The 21,695-nt window shown below is 32.7% G+C and overlaps 3 protein-coding genes across 3 annotated transcripts; all 3 read right to left on the bottom strand.

Annotated features, from left to right (window-relative positions):
- Positions 1-1,077: 1,077 nt before the first annotated feature.
- Positions 1,078-2,279, bottom strand: LOC112101019. Its single transcript, XM_024190915.1, has 2 exons — positions 1,866-2,279; positions 1,078-1,725 (listed from the first exon to the last, which is right to left on the bottom strand). The coding sequence occupies exons 1-2, from the start codon at positions 2,277-2,279 to the stop codon at positions 1,078-1,080; spliced, it is 1,062 nt and encodes a 353-aa protein (XP_024046683.1).
- An 8,704-nt stretch (positions 2,280-10,983) lies between these two features.
- LOC18052086 (U-box domain-containing protein 21) lies at positions 10,984-12,626 on the bottom strand. The gene has a single exon (XM_006448054.2). It carries the CDS (start codon positions 12,496-12,498, stop codon positions 11,164-11,166), a length of 1,335 nt encoding a protein of 444 aa, XP_006448117.1. The 5' UTR covers positions 12,499-12,626; the 3' UTR covers positions 10,984-11,163.
- Positions 12,627-16,313: 3,687 nt separating this feature from the next.
- LOC18052085 (U-box domain-containing protein 21) lies at positions 16,314-17,788 on the bottom strand. The gene has a single exon (XM_006448053.2). It carries the CDS (start codon positions 17,629-17,631, stop codon positions 16,483-16,485), a length of 1,149 nt encoding a protein of 382 aa, XP_006448116.1. The 5' UTR covers positions 17,632-17,788; the 3' UTR covers positions 16,314-16,482.
- Positions 17,789-21,695: the final 3,907 nt, after the last annotated feature.

Raw genomic sequence — 21,695 nt, 5'->3', positions numbered from 1 at the left:
CAACATACACCTCCATCGTTCTCCCAATCAGTGACTTAAAGATTTTGTTAACTAGCCTCTGGTACGTGGCCCCCGCATTTTTAAGACCGAACGGTATTACCCTGTAACAGAACAGACCCTGGTTAGTAATAAATGCCGTTCTCTCCTCATCCTGCTCGAACATGGGGATTTGGTTGTATCCCGAGAATGCGTCCATGAAGCTGAGCAGGCCATGTCCAGCTGTTGAGTCTACAAGCTGGTCGATCTTTGGTAAGGGAAAGCTGTCTTTCGGGCACGTCTTGTTGAGGTCCGTGAAATCCACACACATCCTCCACTTGTCATTAGCCTTTTTTACTAGCATCACATTCGATATCCACTCAGGATAATTGACTTCCTGAATGAACCCTGTTTTCAAGAGCTTCTCCACTTCGCCGTTTATAGCCTCATACCTCTCCTGGTTGAAGCACCTCATTTTCTGTCTTACTGCTCGAGCACTTTTCTTTATTGCCAGCTTATGACATGCGACCTCAGGGTCGATCCCTGGCATGTCTTCATGTGTCCAAGCGAACACATCTGCATGAGCTCGCAGGCATTGCACCAACTCCTGCTTCTGCTCTTCTTTAAGCCTCGACCCAATTCGGATCGTTTTTCCCGGATCCTCTTGTCCCAGGCTTACTGTCTCCAGCTCCTCTACAGGTTCATGTCTGCCATTCTTGGCTCCTACTCGGGTATTAAGGGATGTTACAGAAGAGTAACAATTTCGTGCGATTCTCTGGTCTCCTCGTACCACTCCAACTACCCCATTCACCTGGTGCTTGAGAGTTAGATAATGGTTGGACAACACTGCTTTACTCATCCTCAGAAATTACCGACCTAGGATCATCTGGTAAGGACCCTCCTCATCGACCACCACGAAATTCAGTATCATAGTCTTTTCTGTCGGGGAGCTACCAATCGTGATAGGCAGCTTGACCACGCCCAGAGGAACCAGCTTTCCTCCCCCAAATCCCTTCAAGGTGGTATTGGTGTGCTCCAACCTCAAATATGTTATTCCCATCTCCTCCAGAGTTGACTTAAACAACACATCAACTGAGCTTCCTATGTCAACCAGTATCCGGTCAAACTTCTGCTAATAGCGGTGACCTTGATGACTAAGGCATCCTCGTGTGGGTATAGAATCCATTTTTCATCCTCATCTGTCCACATGATTGGCACTTGCCTGAATCTTACTCGTTTGGCTGCTGGGGTATTGAAGAATACCTCTTTACTAGTCATGGCATATCTAGTATAATTCTTCCTCGATCTGTTGGAATCTCCGGCCAACGTTGGACCCCCAGCAATCACTCTTACTATAAGTTGCTCGTGGCTCAAGTTCCTGTTACTCTGCTCCCCTTCACATGTCGAGGCCACCATTGGAAAAAACTCATCTATAAACTCGTCCAGGTATCGATTTCTCACCAAATCTTCAACCTGGGTCTTGAGGTCTCTACATTCTGTTGTGGTATGGCCATGAGTGCCATGGAACTTGCAATAGCGTCCCCTATCCCTTCTGCTGGGTAGCTTTGTTATTGGGGTTGGGTGGTACAGTAATCCCCGGTCCTTTATGGTCTCGTACACCTCGTCCAGGGCATCTTCAAGGAAGTATACCACCCATAGTCCTGGTTCTGGTAGATCATGTGCACTGCCCTTTCCCTGTTTGTGCCGTTCTGAGTTGGAGGCGGTGGCAGCGCTTCTGGTCTGCTCCCTCTACTACCATGGGGGTGTGGGTGAAGATGACCATATGCCGAGTCATGCCTTCTCCAAAGATCCCTAGTTGGTGAGCGAGGAGGTTGCGCCTTGCTGTGCTGATATTGTAGTGGCCTCTGATGAGGCTGGTAAGCGGTTACCCGACCTCTTGTACCACTACCTGAGGCATGGTGGTCCTTTCTCTTGATCGGTCCATTTCCTGATAATGCTCTCTTCTCTTTCCTTCCCAATCCTTCTAGCTGGTCTGTCTTGATCCGTGCTGCCTTTTCATCCTCAATCTCTATGTCCCTCTTAGCCTGCTCGTAAACGGCTGCAAACGTCTGAATAACTTGGCTCCTCAAGTTGTACCACAACCTTCCTATCTTCAACTCTTCTTTTAATCCCCTTAATGCCTGAGGATGGTTGAAAGCTCCCAAGTCGAGAACAGCACGATAAAACCTCTTGATGAATTCCCGAAGGGTTTTTTGTTCCCTCTGCTTCATGTTTTTCAACTCCATCATGTCATCTTCTGGTGCTATTGCCCCACGAAACTGCTCTGTAAATTCTTGGCACATCTACTCGAAGGATTTGACGCTCCCTCGAGGGAGTTTGCGGTACCACTCGCGTGCTCGCCCCTCTAGTGACAGTGGGAACACCCTGCATCTTTGAGCTTGGGATAATCCTTGCACCTCAGTTATGTCGTTAAAGCGCTTTATGTGTACCAACAGATTAGTTCACCCCGCATATCTGAGGTCTAGGAGGCGAAAGTCCCTCGGAATGACTGCCCTCATGATCTGTGCTGAGAGCGGAGATTCTCCGTCCAGCATTATCCTCCAACCGGGTGCTCTACTCCTTCCTTGCATGTCATCAATTATCTGCGCAAATCTGCACACTTCTTCCTCCAGCTGTACTGCACGACCAGGATCACGTGCTACAACTTGATCCCGCTCTTGCTCTACATCATGCAGGTGTTCCGTGAGCTCTCTCTCTTCTGCATTCATCATCCCGTCATCATTATCAAGGATCTGCCTTCCTGGGGATTGGTTTCCTCCTCTATCGATTTCTCCCCGTAGAGATGAATTACCATATTCACCACCAAATCCTCTGGTGGTCCGACTTCTCATCATATCATCGTGCTCGGGTGCCATTCCGCCACTTCTTACCACTTCCTCATGGATTCCTCTTCGTTCACTCTGCAGCTCATGTAGGATAGTTGTTAGGGTCTCCATCTGCTTTTCCATTCGTTCCATCCGGTCATACATGGCTTTTTCCCGTGCTTCATTGGCTATCTCCCTCAACGTCACGGAATCGTTAAGCCTCATATCACCTCCTTGCGCACTACTTCCTCCTACATCCATTGCCTCTTCACTTGCTTTACTCTTATTCTTTCTGTCAACAGAAGCTTTTTGATTAGCTCCCCACAGACGGCGCCAAAATGTTGATGCGAGATTCTGGTTACCCTTTTGATCACGACCAAGATCTCTCCTCAACCAACTTTACCACGACCAGGATCTCTCATCGTAATGCTTCTTTTCTAGAGGTTCCTGTGTACACAGAAACAGGTCAGAGCACGCCGGTTGTTTTCCCTGTGTAAACCCTCTGACGCTCAAGTTAAAAATGAAGGTTTTTCATTCCTGGGAACGTTAGCCACTAATCTTATGGCTTCTTTTTGGTACCGATTATTCAATGTTCTCTTTATCTTAGTTTCAATGTCAAAAATTCTAACCCTTTTACCTTTGTTGGCTACCTTTTTATAGGCCTCTCCTGAATTCAGACTTTCCCTCCACTCTCGCCCGTTATCTTCCCACCTCTCGAAAGTGGATGCTCCGCTTCTGTAATCGTGGGTGGTTACATGGCCTTCATGCCTTGATTCTCGGGTTGGAGAGCACGTCTCGCCAACTGTCGTTGACCAGGTCTCCTCGCCTCAACCCTTAGCAGGAATGACTTTATGCTTCTAACAGGAATCCGGCCTCGTGGATGGCATATTCGTGGACGAGCAGAACATTCCTGCTCCTGTTCCCCTGCTACCAGACTCTTACAAGATATACCTGTTCGCGGAACCCTGCTACCAGACATCTGCTCATCACGGCTAGTCTCGTCGAAGTACATCCCCCAAACACCGGTTATTCACACATATATAATTAATATATATGTAATTGTGGTCATATATATTTTTAATAGTAATATATAATATTATTCACACATATATAATTAAAGTTTCAATAGTGTAAATGTGTAATATTCTAGTAGATATATATATATATATATATTATGATATCAATAAATCATATATACATTCATACCTTATATATACATACATACATACATACATATAGCTTCATATATATACATATATATACCTAAATAAGAAGAGAAGAGATTGCTGTTTGCTTATAAAAAGGGATGAAAATGTGAAGAATAAGGGACGAAGAGGAAATAATTAGAGAGGAGGAACGGAAGACAGATGTTTAGAAAACATTTTCTTTTCTTTTCTTTTCTTTTGTATTTAATTTTCTTTTAATATTTTTAAAAGTTTGTTTAATAAAATGAGTATTTTATTTGTCAAAATGAGTGTTTTATTTGTGAAAATGAGTGACTAATTTTCTAAACTAAGGTAAAATGTAAAGCTCAAAGATTTAAATTATGAAGTTAATTATCTTCTCAAATAAGTTTATAGTTTATTATTTTAATTATATATTTACAAGTTATATTTTTCACCAATTATATTTTTTATTTTAATATGTAAATCTAGATCCAATTTAGATCCATATGGTTTTTAGACATAATATTGATACACCTATATGGTTGTGGCACATTATGTACTTTATCCCTATATATATCCATCAATGGTTAATTAATAATTAAGTCTAATAATAATTAAATTAGTAAAAATATAATTAAGAGAGAAAATTATGACCATAATTAAAATACCAAGTGTGGATCTCGTAACTTTAGCATTTTTTGAATGAATTATTTTTTTTACAAATTAATTTTATTTAATAATTGACTACTAGATTTTTAGATTTCTTGTGGTTCAACCCTAGACTCATCGAGTAATATTATAAATAAACACTCTTATACTTAGTACTAATCAACACTTTTGAGTTGTGTCAGGTGCCCTCAATTTTTTTTTCTTATGTAAACACGCTATTAAACAACACAATTTAATAGCATGTCTGAATAAAAAAAATGAGCGCGCCTGCACCCAAAAATGATTTTATCAATACACAAATGTTAGGTTTAAATTCTATTAAATATATGGATATTAAATGGGTTATTGGCTAACTTGTTTACTTTCTGTGTTAGGTTAGAGTCTCAATAACACGATCATTAAATGGATTGTGTTTGGGTTGATTTAAATTTGAAATGACACAAACACGACTTGGTGACCCGTTAATGCAGCAAAAATTTAATATTATATTATTCTATTAATTCTAAAGAATAGCATAATAAAAGTACGAACTAAATTCACGTTGACTTGAAATAATACCATGAACTTAGGAAGTTGAGACTCGTTGATTTTGCAAAATGTCGAGAATTAACTAAACTCAAAAACTCACATAGAGCTTTGAAAACTGAAAATATTAATGAACTCAAATTTAGAGTTTATTCCAAGAAATAATCAATAACAAAGGCATGCTTCTAAAAGTTACAATAGACGCTTATTTAATAAGACTCATACATAAATTAGGAATACAACTCAATTAAGCAATTTCTAAAATAATAAAACTCTAAATAAGTAATCGAATTAAATTAGAATACAAATTACTTAAAGTATTCCTAAATATTATAAATTTCAAATTAATTAAGATTTCTTTAAGTTCTAGCTTTGCATAACCTGTTTTGCCAGCTTAGTCATATATTTACATTGTATTTGAGGGAGTGACATTTTCGTCGATCTATTCAATGGAACTATGTAGAAACCCTAGAGAGAGATGGTCACAGAGGAGGGTAGGTAAGGCAGGGTTAGGGTTTCAGTAATTCCTTTTGCAAAGATCTTTTTTTTTTTTATGAATTAGAGAATTTTGATTAAAAGAAAAAAAAGAAAAGAGTGCTAGGCAAAGCAGAACCTCTTCCAAAGACATACGCACACTCGAGTATTTGAAAAAAATTCAATATCATATGCATGATCACAATACGTTGTGTGGTATATACTATAAAGAGTAGATAGTTGAGAGAGAGGGATCTATTTGATGTAAATGAGTACACTCTGTCTCTGTTTAAGAATATGCATAACTTTAAAGAACCTGATGTCTTAAATAATGTTGTTAATGGGCCGGATTCAGGATATTGGGCTATAATGTGCTGCAAACTTAGGCATTACTATTGAACATTGCTGCAGAAGATGATTTAGTCTAGATACACCCATTACATTTCTCAGAATCCCCACGTTAGTATAGAGAATATTACCTTACAAATTAATAAAGGAGGTGTAAATATGAATTGGAATTAGAATTAGTTGTTTGGTTGAGTAGAAATTGAAATTAGAATGAACTGAATTTTAATTATTGTATTTAATTTATCTTGGAATTGAAATGGATTGTTGCAAGATATTAAAAATGGCCTTCGTTAGTTTTTGTTTGTAGTATTATTTGTATAAATTATAAGAACAACAACAGCAACAACAACAACAACAATAATAATAATGATATAATATTAATTAAAACATAAAAATTAATAAATTTTAATAATAAAAAAATTATCAACAACTACTACAATAATAATAATAATAAAATTAATAAATTTTTTATGATGATGATTATAATAACGAAATTAATGACACTAATAATAATAATTAAAATAATAAAATTAATAACAATAATAATAACATCATTAATGTCATCATTAATATTATTATTGTTATTGTTATTATTGTTGTGGTTGTTGTTATTATATTACTAATAATAAATAATAAAAGAGCTATTTGCAGATAATACAAACCTTTTGGGTATTTTCATAAATTCTACAGGGACCAAAGTACAAAAAATGACAGAATTTGATTGAGGGCAATTTGAAGATTCTGAAAATTCAATGGGGTTCAAATGGATAATTACAAAAGTCGGAGTTTGATTTCAATTTGGGAATGAAATCAATGTGTATGATTCCCAAATTTGTGGGCCCCATTTGATTTTGATTTCGATTCCTTTTTTTTTTTGTGAAGTAAATGTTGTTAATTATTTTTATTTCCTAATTTAGGAAGTAAACACACCCCGAAGGTTGTTATTAATGGTGCCTTTATTAAAAGAGAATCAAAATGGACTGGATTCGGAATGAGGAACTAGAATTAGAATAAGTTGTTTACTTGAACTGTAGGAATCATAATCAGACTAAGTTAAATTGTTTCAAATTATCATAAAGTCCTTAATTACTTTTTGTCATAATTATTATTTTGTATTTTAATTATTGTGATTATTATCATTCAAAAATTAATAATAATAATTATTATTGTTAATATATTAATTAATTTAATATTGTTATAGTAAATAATAATAATAATAATAATAATAATAATAATAATAATCATCATCATCATTGTCATCATCGTCCATTTAAAAAATAACAATAATAATAATCAAAATAATAATAATCATCATTAACGGCAATAACAAATCAAAATCGATAGCGGCATCATCATCAACAATGTCGATATCGTCATCAACATTGTGAAGACGGACGGTGAAGTTTGTGGTGAAGATGAGCGATGAAGTAGATGATGACGATCAACGATGATGAAGACTAGCGACGACAACTACGTGACCAACAATAATGACAGCGATGGGGGCTAGAAGCTGGCTGCTATGGAGCAAAACAAATGGTTGCTATTTTTATTTATATTTTAATTTAATGTCGGGTAATTTTAGAATTTTTAAAATGAGATGGGGTAAATTTAGTATTCCTGGGAATGAGAGACTGATTCCCAACCCCTAAGAATCAATCTCTCATTCTCTATTCTATCCTCATGATTCCGATATTGATTCCCGCCTCTATTTTACAAAGTAAATACAATCAATTATTCTAATTTCGGTTTATAACCCCTCAATCTAAAAAGTAAACACACCATAAGAGTTGAGATATCTTGATGGACATTTGTATAAAATATCTAAGGTTTCGTTTGGTATACAATTTTTCAAATACAACTTGTCAAAGTAAAATTTTTATTACTACAATTTATATAAGTAGATTTTCTATCAAATGTTTTTTAATTATTTAATAATCTATGAGGGCTTTTATTAATTATTATAAAATTAATATAATGGATAAGAAAATTAATATAATGGATAAGTATATTAAAGTTATGTTATAAATAAATAAACGTTATTTTAGATAATTTAATTTTAAAAAAAAACTCTACAACCTCTGCTCATGAAAGTTAAAATTTTGAGTTTTTACTACTGAAATCAAAATATCTTATTTAATCTTAAAAACTCTACCCAAAATACAATTAAAAACAACCAAAATTTTTGAAAAGGATTTTTAACCTAAAAATAAGCACTTTAATTCGTAAAATAAACCATAATAAACATGTACGACCTTTGCTAATCGCATGGAAATTGTCTTTGGCTCGGTGGCTTCATTCGTCTTTATAATTGTATTTTTTTTTTAAGTCATACTTTTATTTGAATAAAATATGACAACCGAATGGCTTGCAAAATTGTGGGAATTCATGCGACCAAAATTTTCGGTGCAAACATTTGGTCAATATTTCGCTTCGATTTATTAAAAGGGCCCGGGTAGCCGCCGGATCTTGACCGTATAGCATAAATGTTTGTTTTTTCTGCTGGTAATGGTATGATCACATCTAGCTTTTTTGTTTTTCGTTTTTTTTCTTTTTTTAAGTGTATTAATATTTGGAAATAATAATATATCTATGCTTCACTAACCCCAAGCATATATAATTATGTTTTAGCAATCTTACCTATAATCATATGGTGCGTACAGCCATATAATGTTTCATTAATTGAGTTAAAAATGGTGATTCAATCGTATAAAAATTTTGTACGTTTACTTTTTTCATTCACTATTCAAATTTGGAAACCCAAAAAACTGTTTGGTAGTAGAGTAAAAGAAGCTAGAATGGTCAGCAGAAGTTGTAGGTAATATTTGGTATTTTCCTTTTACACTGAAGACAGCTCTTCCCGTATCTTTTCACATTTCAAAATTCTATGGTCAATTCTAGGTTACATTGACCGCTTTATGCATGAAAATGAGCAAGCCGAATTAAGAGTTGAATGATCAGCGGCGTAAATTTTGCCTCCATCAATTATGTATTTGAACAACTCAGAATGGTATCCGATGTGTCATCCATTAAATAGTTAAAATATAGTAACGATAGATTTTATCCTAAAATATTATGGTATGTGATGTGTCTCTTTTGTTAAATAGTTAATAATCTCTTACAAATATTATTTGAGGTTAAATTCTTTGGATAAAAAATTAGAATGTATAGCATTACTCTTTAATATGCAAATAAAAACGTATTTGTCAGGAACTTATAGAATTGTAGTAATTAGTGTCCTTTTTTTAACTTTTTTTTGTTATTTAAGCTACAATAAAATAAAATTTCTAGCTATAAAATCAAAGTAATTGTGTTTACTAGACATGAATTTTAAATAATAATTTCAACCAAAAAATATCATAATTTTATTATATTAATTTTTTATAAAATTTTCATCGAAAACTATTAAATAAAATCACTTTAACTTATAAACTACATTTATAGAATATTTACCAAACAATTTACTATTTAAAACCACAACTCCCAATATATTCGCACCAAAAAGACTCTAAAATAAATCCAAAAAAAAAAAGTGTGTAATATTTTATTGCGTATACTTTAAATTATGGCCGCCAGTATTTGCCAACCTGCATTTGACAGTCATATCCGGTTGTTATATTTTATTAAGACAAGACCCGAAGACTGAAGCTTAATTGAATATATTCAAAGATCCCCGCAATGCATGAGATGAACTGATTCAATTATTGACCTTCTTTATCTGACTACAGCACTTTGCTTAAAGCTTCAAATGGAGAACAGGCATTAGCAAACAAGATCCGTACATCATCCAAGGGAGGAGAGCAAAAAGGAAATAAAGAAAATGATTGATGTGATTCTAGAGATCATGTTGACTCGGTAGTATATTTTAAACTATCGAAGACCCATAATTTATACCATTTTATTTGATTTTTCCCGATTTAAGATCTTGTTTTGATTGTTATCAGCATGACAACTCTGACCTGTTTGCATTCAGCACAAAAAATTATTTCAAAGAACAAAATCAGAGTCAGCTAATGTGTGTGTATGGTTATATATTTAAATAACCCAAAAATATTTCATGGGTGACGATCAATTTACTTTAATTTTAGAGTTGAAATTAATAACACGAATAATCAACCTTTGATTCCACGTTGAATCCATCTGCTTCAGATATAATTTTGTTATTCTGCTACTTGTACAATTTGTAATTTGATCAGGACAAACCACCATACTACCTTCCCTATTTAGGGCCCCTTCTTCGGGATTGGTAATTTTTTTCAAAATATTATTTTTTGTCACTCTAATTTTTTGAGAATTTATTTTATCCTTAATCTAATTTCATATATATCTTCACTTATTTTATAAAAATTTAAAATTATTCTTATTCATCAAAAAAATAAAATTATTAAATTAAAAAGATTATTACTATTACCAATTATATTAAGATAATAAAATAAAAATAAAAATAATAAATCAGTTTTAATCATTTATACCGAACACATACGATTACTTTCAAAAAATTCACATCACTTTAAAAGAAATAATTACTAAACATTTAATTGAATCTTTTCATATATTATTTTTACAGTAAAATGAGCATTAATTTTTTTCAAAGTTACAACATTACTAAACTAGTCCTACGTAAATTTCTATATGTGATGATTTAGTAAGTATATATATAAGTGTTGGGTAGATTTCGCCTGTTATTTAACTTATAATTTGAAATTCTACTCGGTAGATTCTTTAATAATTGTATTAATATTATTGTATCAGCTTCGATTTCTTTCAACCACACATAGTAATGTTGTAGCTAGTAATATTTTTCTAAAAGACCTAAAAGCTATAACATTTCAATCACAAATATACTTTTTAAGCTAGAAATTTACATTGAAGATTTTACCCTTAGAACATATTAGGAAATTAAATGATACACGATATTACAGGACACTTTTATTCATCTCCACTTCATGCAACATCAACAAAACTCAAAATCAAGAACATTCAAATTCGAAACACCAGATATCTATAACTTCAATCTATTTTTCGTTTTTCAATCAAGCGATAAGAATAGAACATGTATGGAATTTGTATGAACTGTGCTTTATATGTTTGATCTATATTTTTTTTGTACAATATTGAACTGTATAAATGTTGATGGAAAAAAAAAAAAATCTCTAAATCCGCTTGAAATTGGTAATCTTGAATCAAAACGGCCTTTTCAGGTCCTTGAAATCCATGGAATCAATGCATTCCAATCTAGCTCTATGAGGATTCAACAGCTTCAGCAACTCAGACACATGCTCCTTCGTCTTGTCAGCACAACCAACTTGCAAAAGCAACAACAGTTTCTGAAAAGCACCCACTTGAAGCGCTTCGGCAAAAGCAGTTTTCTCTTCTCTTTCTTCATTCTTGCATAGCTTCCACAGAATGGAGACTGCGAACTCCGTCGCCAAATCTGAAACTCGCAGTATTTTCTTCACAATAACCGGGAATATTAAAGAATTATTGTAGGCATCTCCTCTCCCATAATCACTGCTGCAAAGTCCGTCGAGAACACTCAACGCCTTCTCGCATAGGCTTCGTTGAGCATCGACAAGCATTTCTAGCAGCAATGACACCAACCCCATGTCGACAAACTTTTGTATTGGTTTCTCAGTCGCAGAAGCTGATGTGATCGTACGATAGACGACGACCAACGAAGCTTTAGTAGCAGTGGGGCAAATGGGCTCTTTGATCAGCTTAAATAGCGGTTCAATGGCTCCTTCAATATCCAACAACACGTTAACTTTTCTATGATCCGAAGAAACGATCTCTCTCAACACCAACACGGCGTTTCTCCTCCTTGACAAATCTCCGCTCTTCAAGAACCAGACCATGCAACGCATGGACGAAGCCGATCCCAAGTAAGTCAACCCTTCCCCCGCAAGAGGAAACAGCAACGTCAAAGTCGACAGTATTTCCTCCAAAACAGAAACATTTTCATCCAAACACATTTTCGAAAATGTTTCAAATGCTTCCGCCAAAACACTTACAGCTCCGTTGTCCACAATGCACCTCTTGTTCCGGTCACTCTCCTTGGTCCATTTCTTGATCTTTGCCACCAAATCTCTGCACCCAGCTTGATCTTCACTTTTGCAAGCCGTCGTGATATTACAATTGATCTCGAAAACCTCAACCGAACTCACAGGAATTCTGGGCGTCGGGATTCTCTCGATGCCGTAAGACCGGTTCTCGACACACCAATCTTGTATCATCCGACGGATTGTGTGATTCGGAATGGGTTCAAAACTCGTCAGGACTCGGTTTGTAACGGGGCAGGTGATGTTTCCATCCTCATGAATCCACTTCTCGATATTCTCTCGATCATACGTAATCCCAGTGGATAAAGTCACCGGATCTTTCATCAAGTCGAGAGATATCGGGCACCGGAAGTGGTTCGGCGTCGTCAACTCCATCTCTCCCCCGCTTTCTACCCCCGGCTGCTTCTTGCCGGCACGCCGGCCCCGGCCGCCTCTTAGTCTTTTCCATGACAAAATCATTGTTATATATTGCGTACAACTATAATATATCCTTGAACAAAATAAGCAAGCCAGCAGTATGCAAGCAGCTAATTGTTAATTGCGCTTTTTGAAAATTTTGATGTGAAGGAAGTTTTAAGTTTTGTTGTGTTGTATGTGTTAAGGAAGGAATGGAAGGAGAATTGATCGGTTTTATATACAAGCGACACGCGGTCGGTTCAACATTCAAAACTTGGAAAAAAAATAATAATAAATACAATCTTCAGATTTGAACATAATACGAAGATGTTTTAGATCAATGTTGTGTAACGAGGGATTTGAATGTTTGACCGTTGAATGTTTCAAACGGTAAGACGAAGTGTTGGGTATATATGTGTGTGCTTTTATTATTTTTAGAATAAATCAAATCAAAGCTTTGACACAGTTGGAACGAAAGAAAAATAGCTCGTCAACGTACGAGTCGGCGGTCTGGCTGACTTGGCCTGGCTTACTCTTTCGAATAATGGTAACAGCACAGTCAGTCAGCCATGTGATTTGAGTTATATTTTCCTCCTTTATTAATTTCTTCCCTTTCTCTTTCCAATCTACCAAATAGCCCCAAGTTTGGTATGAAGACACAAAAAAAAAGAGGAGAGAGGAAAGAAATAATAAGGGAAAGATAAATTTTTTGTCCAATCAAATAATAAAAATAAGATTGATGTTCATTTTCACTCATTTCTTCTTTTTCTCTTTCCTTTCCATTGCTCTACTTTCCTATCATTTCTTCTAACCAAACTTATTTTAGTCAAGTTGGTTAAACTTGTGGACTTACTTAATACAAATTAATAAACTATATCCTTAATTGAAAACACACAATAAATTACGGGAGAAATCTGTGGTGCAACTATGGTACTGTGTCACAGTTGCATTAAGCCGTTGGATGCCATTAGACTCCACTAATCCAAGTGCATCTAACGGCTGGATGCAACTGTGGCACGGTACCACAGTTACACCGTAGCCTGATCCTAAATCATGTATCTAAATGTTATTATCGCATTTTTTTTTTCCTTTTCTTTTTTTCAGTTTTACTTGACCGAATATGTTGCTGAGTTCATTAGTTTCACATTTGTATATTCTTATTACGCGGCCCAAACGCGCACCCCGTCTGTTAATGCAAATGATCAACTGGACTCTGGGTAAAACCCAACTGTTCAACGCGTTCCGACTGTGGGTTACAAAAGAAAGCAAGGCCGTGCATTTTTTTGCTGATTTAATACATAAACATCAGATGAGTTGAATTTACTGTCACAAATTTATTGGACTAATTAAGCCAATTCATTTCACTCTGACACATCCCATTTATTTTGTTTCTAGATGAATTGATCGAGATGCATATACAAAATGACAATCCCTGAGATCATATTTTTGTCCACAGGTTGTAATTTAATCATAGAATCAATAATTTCAATGAACAATAGTTTCTGACTTATATCCTAGAATACAACTATTTTAATTCGTTAAACAGATTAATTATTACAGAATAGATCAATGTTAATTAAAATAATCGTAGTGCTTTGAGCGTGATTTAAAATCTATATAGAAGAATCTTTTAACATGAATTTGAAAGAAAATATGTAGGGCCAGTTGAAATGGAAGAAACACAAGAGATTAAAAAAAAAAAAAAAACCCATTAATTTCTAATTGAGGCGCTCATATTAGACTGTTAAGATTTGGAAAATAAGGTGTTGAAAAAAAATTCTAGATACCAATATATGTAAATAATAAACAGACGCTGCAAAGCATCTAAAATTGGCCAGGCAATCGAACGTAATTCACACTTCACAAATTTGTTTCATATATACAAATACATACACATACATACATACATACATACATATATATGTATGTATGTATGTATGTATATCCAATGGATATACGTGTGCAAGTTTATATAATCATGGATATACATACGATAAAGAATTTAAGGAAAGGGCATATATGCATACAGGGAATGTTAATTCGCAGAGGAAATTAATACAAACTTAGAATAGTTAGTGTGTATGCTAATCTTGACTTTTTAAACAACCGTGCTTTTAGTGACTGCTATTTTATATTTGTATTCAAATATATGGTAGAGAAAGAATATAATATAAAATTAATTCTCAAAATTTTGTAATATATGTGAGATATGTGAGGATATATACATAATTATATTAAATATAAAATTGATTTTTATAATCAAATTTTGAAAAGTTATCTTATTTTTTCTACTTTCAAAACTTATGTGATTTGATTAAAAGTAATTTTAAAAAATTTATTAAATATTAAAATTAACTTTTAATTTTTTAAAATAACTTTTAAATCTCTCAAAAGCAATCTCAAATAAACATTAAGATCTTTTGAACAAAAAAATTGAGTTTTATTGTTACAATTAAAAACTAGAAGGGTTGTCGTCCAAGGTACATCAATGGCTAAAGTTTTGTCCAATCTAAGTCAAACTGAACAATGTAAACCTATACATTTATAAATATTTCTTTTAAAAAAATGAATTCTTTGTTAATTTAACCAATTTTCCTACCTACCAATTTTGATAGGAATTTATTTATTTACTGTAACAATTTTGATATATACAATATCTGATAACGAAACCTGCTTCATAAGCTTAAAACAAAATGGAAAACAGGCTAACAAATTCTGTAGTATTAGAGATTACGTTGACTCGGTCTTATATATATCCTAACTAATCGTTTATACGATTTTATTCGATTGTTCAGATTTTAATACCTTATTTTGTTTATCAGTCTGACAATTCTGACCAGTTTGCTTGCATTTAGTTCACAACTTTTTAAGAAGAATAAAATCAGAAACAGCTACTGGAAAATATATATATATATATATATATATATATATATATCTATATCTGATGAGCGAGGATGATTTTACTTAACTTTTGGGCTTAAAAGTTTAACACAAATAATAAACATTTAATTTCATTTATTCCAATAGCCTAGAATATTTATTTTAATTATTATATAAGATTAATGTCTGATAATTTATGTAGAATTTTAAGGTTATGTTTCCATGCAATTGTTTGCTTCTACGCAGTTTTAGAAGTAGACAATATACTCATAAACATGTACTTTTACTTTGACTACATTAGCAATTTCATTGGGTTTATTTATAATTGAAATTTATGATCTTAATTAGTTGCAGGATAAAAATTATGATATCTCAATATCAAAAATTAGAAATTCAAGTTGAAGGACTCCTAATCACAATTTATTAGTAAAAAAAAATACAAGATACAATTAGAAAGGCACTTTCGGCTCCTTGAAATCCATAGAATCAATTGAGGAATTTTACTCAAGCATTTAAATATGCATATAAATATGCTTGTGTTGGAACGAACATGACATCGAATAGCTAGAAATAATTACATGCAACACAAATACTTAACCATTTATAAACGATAATGCATATAATATGCATGTATTATATATCGGCTCTTTATTATTCCAAAATACAACCCTAGGCTCTCGACCTCGCTGGACCTATATCCCCTCAGTGAGCACAATCACTAGGGAAACAAAACACCAAGTCTTCATTGTCACGGTTGCCCAAAACACTTAATAAATATTTTATGTGTTATGTGTTTACATATGTTTCTTTTCCATGTCAAAAAATTATTAAAAATGTTATGTGTATAAGTAAATTTTATCATACATTACGTACATTTTAATCATTTATTTTCTCTCAATATTTTAACAGTAAAATTTACTAAATATCCATAACTGTTTAAAAAACTTACAGTATTTCTGAAAATAAATTTTACTACACACTTAAACTAATTCTTTTCACAACTGATTATTTTTACCGTACAACTAACACTAATTATTTTAAAAGTTACAATATTGCCAAACTACCCCTTATAAAGCACTTTTGTGACATAAAAGCCGAAAAAAAAGAAGTAATTAACTTATAAACATATTTAATAAAAAAATAAACCTATGAAATGAATCAAAAGTTTTACAAGCCTTTTGTCCAACCATCAACGCACTCCAATCTATCTCTATGAAGATTCATCAGCTTCAACACCTCACTCGCCTTCTCCTTTGTCCTCTCGGCGCAACCAACCTGCAAAAGCACTAATAGCTTCTGGAAAGCACCCACTTGAAGCGCTTCAACAAAAGCAGTTTTCTCTTCTCTCTTTTCATTCATGCATAGCTTCCAAAGAATCGAGACCGACAACTCTGTTGCCAACTCCGAAACACGCAGTATTTTCTTCACTACAACCGGCATTGTTAAAGGTTTATCGTTGGCATTTTCTCTCCCACAATCAGTGCTGCAAATTCCATCAAGAACACTCAACGCCTTCTCGCATACGCTTCTTTGTGCATCAACAAGCATTTCCAGCAGCAATGAAACCAACCCCATGTCGACAAATTTTTGTATTAGCTTCTCATTTACTGAAGCTGATGATGCGATCGTATGATAGATGACGACCAAAGCAGCTTTAGTGGCAGTAGGGCTGATGGGCTCTTCTATCAGCTTAAATAATGCTTCAATGGCACCTTCATTCTCCGATAACACGTTTACTTTTCTTTGATCAGAATCAGAAGAAACGAGCTCTGTCAACAATAACACGGCGTTTCTTCTCCTCGACAAATCTCCGCTATTCAAGAACCAAATCATGCAACCCATAGACGAAGCTGATCCCAAATGAGTCAGAGCCTCGCCCTCAAGAGGAAACAACAAAATCAAAGTTGACAATATTTCCTCCAAAACGGAAACGTTTTCAACCAAACATGTTTTCGAAAATGATTCAAACGCCGCTGCCAAAACACTTACAGCTGCGTTATCCACAATGCAACTCTTGTTGCTCTCACTCTCCTTGGCCCACTCCTTGATCTTTGCCACCAAATCTTTGCACCCAACTTGATCCTGTGTTTCACAAGCCGTCTTAATCTTAGAATTGATTTCCAAAACCTCAACCGAACACACCGGAATTATTCTCTCATTCTCAATCAGAATATTCACTCGATCATACGTAATCCCATTTCGTGGGGTCGTCGTCACCGGATCTTTTTCTATCAAGCTGGCGCCGGTTTCTCTACGGGCCGGCTGCTCCTTCCTGGCATGCCGGCCGGCTCTTAGTCTTCTCCATGAACGAATCATTGTTATTCCGTGCAAGATTTAATTCTTGAACAATCAAAGGACGTATTTGGCGAAGTTTGATCGATGCAAAGAAAGTTATATTGTTCTGTGTCTTAGAAAGGAATGGAATTGATAGTCATACCGTACGCGTCTGTTTAAATAAATATAAGAGAAACACGGACGGTGATTTGATTTTGATTCATTCAAAACTCGTAAATCAAAATCCTCAAAAAGTAAGACTGAAAGAAAATGGCCGGTCAACGTACGAGTCGGTGGACTGGCTGACTAGAGACTTTGCCCGCGCCTAAAATAAGGCGTGTGTTAGGTCTGCGTCCCGTTTTCTCATTTCTCATGTGGTGTAAAAATACAATTGCATCCCTGGCCAGATTACTTTTTTAATTTCATAAATGAAAGTATAGTTAATCAATTCTTTCGAATTGGTCCCTTGGTCCTTTGGAATCTACCAAATTACCCTCAAAATGATAGCGCTAAGCCGCGCAGAACATAAGGGTATTCTAGTCATGTCGGGAAACTTTTTGGTACAGACGATCAAAACCTGTCTTTCTTCTTGTTTTGTTTGATGAGAGTTCAGTTTTACACATTTGATATATCTTTACGCGGAGTCATCATATAGTACCGCGCTGTATGTAATACAGCTGCTTCAACAGTGAAAAAAAAACTTGAACAACCGGTATTTTACTGGTTATTCATCTAATAATTTTTAAAAAATTTATTTTTAATGTGAAAAAAATAAGGAAATTATAAACAATTAATATTAAAAAGATTTGAGTGAGAAAAATATTTTTAATTTTAAAAAAAAGTTAAAAAAGTTAAAAAAAGAGTAAAATAATCATGTTCCAATTTTTTTGGTTAAATATCAATATATTAGGTGGACGTTTCAAATTAATTTCACATGTCCCTAATTTTCGTTAAACTTTCTCAATAATTGGTTTATTTGTTTCCACTTCTCAATCCACTAGTTTTATGTATAATATTCCTACTAAATTCGTTAAATACAAATTTTTTAGGTTAGATTCCAAGTAAATTCATTTCTCGTTAAATAAGTTCTTAAATTTGGTTATACTTTCTCCCTTTTTGGTTTATATGTTTCAACTATTATTTCACAAATTTTACGTTCAATATTCCAATTCGCTTGGTAAGATTTCATTTATTTGGGTTAAATACCGAAATAATTTTTTTTTGTTAAACTAGTTCCCAATTTTAGTTAAGCTTTTTCATATTTAGGTTCACATGTTTCAAATTATTAGTCCACTAGTTTTGTCTTAGATATTCCTACTAAGTTCGTTCAATACCAATATTTTGGGTTAGATTCTAAGTAATTTTTATTTCCCGTTAGATGAGTTCCTAATTTTCGTTAGATTTTCTCGCTTATTGGTTCAAATGTTTCATCTAATTACTCCTCTAGTTTTGCGTTGAATATTCCCATTAACTTGGACAGATTCCAATTATTTGGGTTAAGTACCGAATTTATTTTTCTTAATTTTATTTTTGGTTAAATAAGTCCCTAATTTTGGTTATATTTTCTCCCTTGTGGGGTTATATGTTTCAATTATAATTTCATTAGTTTTGTGTTCAATATTCCAATTAACTTGGTAAGATTTCATTTATTTGGGTTAAATACCGAAATAATTTTTTTTGTTAAATTAGTTCCTAATTTTGGTTAAGCTTTTTAATATTTAGGTTCACATGTTTCAAATTATTAGTCCACTAATTTTGTGTTAGGTATTCCTACTAAGTTCGATCAATACCAATATTTTTGGTTAGATTCCAAGTAATTTTCATTTCCCGTTGGATGAGTTCCTAATTTTCGTTAGATTTTCTCGCTTATTGGTTCAAATGTTTCATCTAATTATTCCTCTAGTTTTGTGTTGAATATTCCCATTAACTTGAACAGATTCCAATTATTTGGGTTAAGTACCGAATTTATTTTTCGTAATTTTATTTTTGGTTAAATAAGTCCCTAATTTTGGTTATATTTTCTCCCTTGTGGGGTTATGTGTTTCAATTATAATTTCACTAGTTTTGTGTTCAATATTCCAATTAACTTGGTAAGATTTCATTTATTTGGATTAAATACCGAAATAATTTTTTTTGGTTAAATTAGTTCCCAAATTTGCTTAAGCTTTTTCATATTTAGGTTCATATGTTTCAAATTATTAGTCCACTAGTTTTATGTTAGGTATTCCTACTAAGTTCATTCAATACCAATATTTTGGGTTAGATTCCAAGTAATTTTCATTTTCCGTTGGATAAGTTCCTAATTTTCGTTAGATTGTTTCACGTATTGGTTCAAATATTTCATCTAATTATTCCTCTAGTTTTGTGTTGAATATTCTCATTAACTTGGACAATTTCCAATTATTTGGGTTAAGTACCGAATTTATTTTTCGTAATTTTATTTTTGGTTAAGTAGGTTCCTAATTTGGGTTATATTTTCTCATATTTACTTTTATATGTTTCAACTATTATTTCACTAATTTTGCGTTCAATATTCCAATTAATTTGGTGAGATTTCAGTTATTTATGTTAAATATCAAAATTACTTGTATTACCGGAAACAATAATTTTAATAAGTTGAATTATGTTTGAACCCTTACTATTTTATAAAATATCAAACTTACCATATAATACTGAAAAACATTTATTGTAACCCTTAATCTTTTCCAATATTTTGGTCCTTAACCTAATTCCCTTTTATATATATCATGAGATCTCTTGAACTTGATTGTATATATACTTGAGCTTTTAGTCTCTATACATATTTATTCTCATTTTATCATTTTAGTTGGTTATTTTTAGTTATTGTTAAAATAAATTAATGCATTTATTTTCATCTCTCTCTTTACTTTTTAAAATAATTTCTTTAATTTTTCAAAACTTCGACAGTAAATAAAAAATAACATGTAAGAGCGCATGCAATTGCTATGCTTCTCCAAAAATTTATTTTTAAAAATTATGATGGCATAAGTTATAAAACATATTTAAGCTAACAAAACTTAAAACTTTCTTAATCTATTTGTGTTGAATTTCTTTTTTCTTTTTTTGGGATCAATTGACTTCAGGAGATTTCTTGAACTTGAAATTATTTATACTTAACTTTTGAACTTTATAAATGTTATGCCCATTTTATAATTCAATTAATTTTATTTATTTATCTTTAAACTAAAATAAATCAAGAATTAAGATTTTTTTAATTCAAATTAAATTTTTACCACTGTTTTCTTTTCAAATTATTTTTCTTAATTTCTTATTACTTCAACCAAAAATTTATGCTATTAATTATAAATATTAATATATTATACTTGTATTATTATCACTATTATTATTTTTTTTACTCTTACTAAAATTATTATTATTACTATCTTGCCCCATGAGATTTGTTAACAATTTTTTTTTAATAATGAGTATCCTTCTTTTTCGTTTTTAAGTATGGATATAATTTTTAATTTATAAAATAAGTTCTTAAATTTTCAAGACTTAACTAAAATAATTTTTAAGAGTTTATTTTGACTAATATGGTTATGAACATTTATTACTATAGTAGCAACACTTTATACCATACCATTTCATATTTATTACTATACCAAAATTTGTTTATTTATTTTATGATTATCCCATGAACTGTGAAAATTAACTTTTATATTAAAATTGAAAATTTTGTAAATTTGTATTACATTGATCCAATTCTACTAAGCCACAATTTATTTATCTTTAATTAATGCTTTAAACACAGTAAACGCAATTCAAATTCAACAATATTTTGTAAAATAAAAAAAATAAAAAAATCAATGCAATCAAGAAAGAAGAAAATATATTAAACATTAATTTTTCTTCCTAAATTAAATATTGAAAGGATATTTTTCTCTAATAGGTAAATTCAACACCGCAATTTAACAATAATGTCGACTTTTAGTTTTAAACTATTTTTTTATTACTCCGAATTGCAATACATTTTTATAGGTCATAAAAATCAATAACCAATAATGAAAGTATCTTTATTTATTCAATATCAATATTCATTACTTCAGGAGATATGATCATAAATTTGATTATCCCTTGTACAA

The sequence above is a fragment of the Citrus clementina genome, unplaced genomic scaffold (assembly GCF_000493195.1).
Source record: "Citrus clementina cultivar Clemenules unplaced genomic scaffold, Citrus_clementina_v1.0 scaffold_2, whole genome shotgun sequence".
Classification (NCBI taxonomy): Eukaryota; Viridiplantae; Streptophyta; class Magnoliopsida; order Sapindales; family Rutaceae; genus Citrus; species Citrus x clementina.
This window is presented reverse-complemented; position numbering and strand designations above follow the sequence as displayed.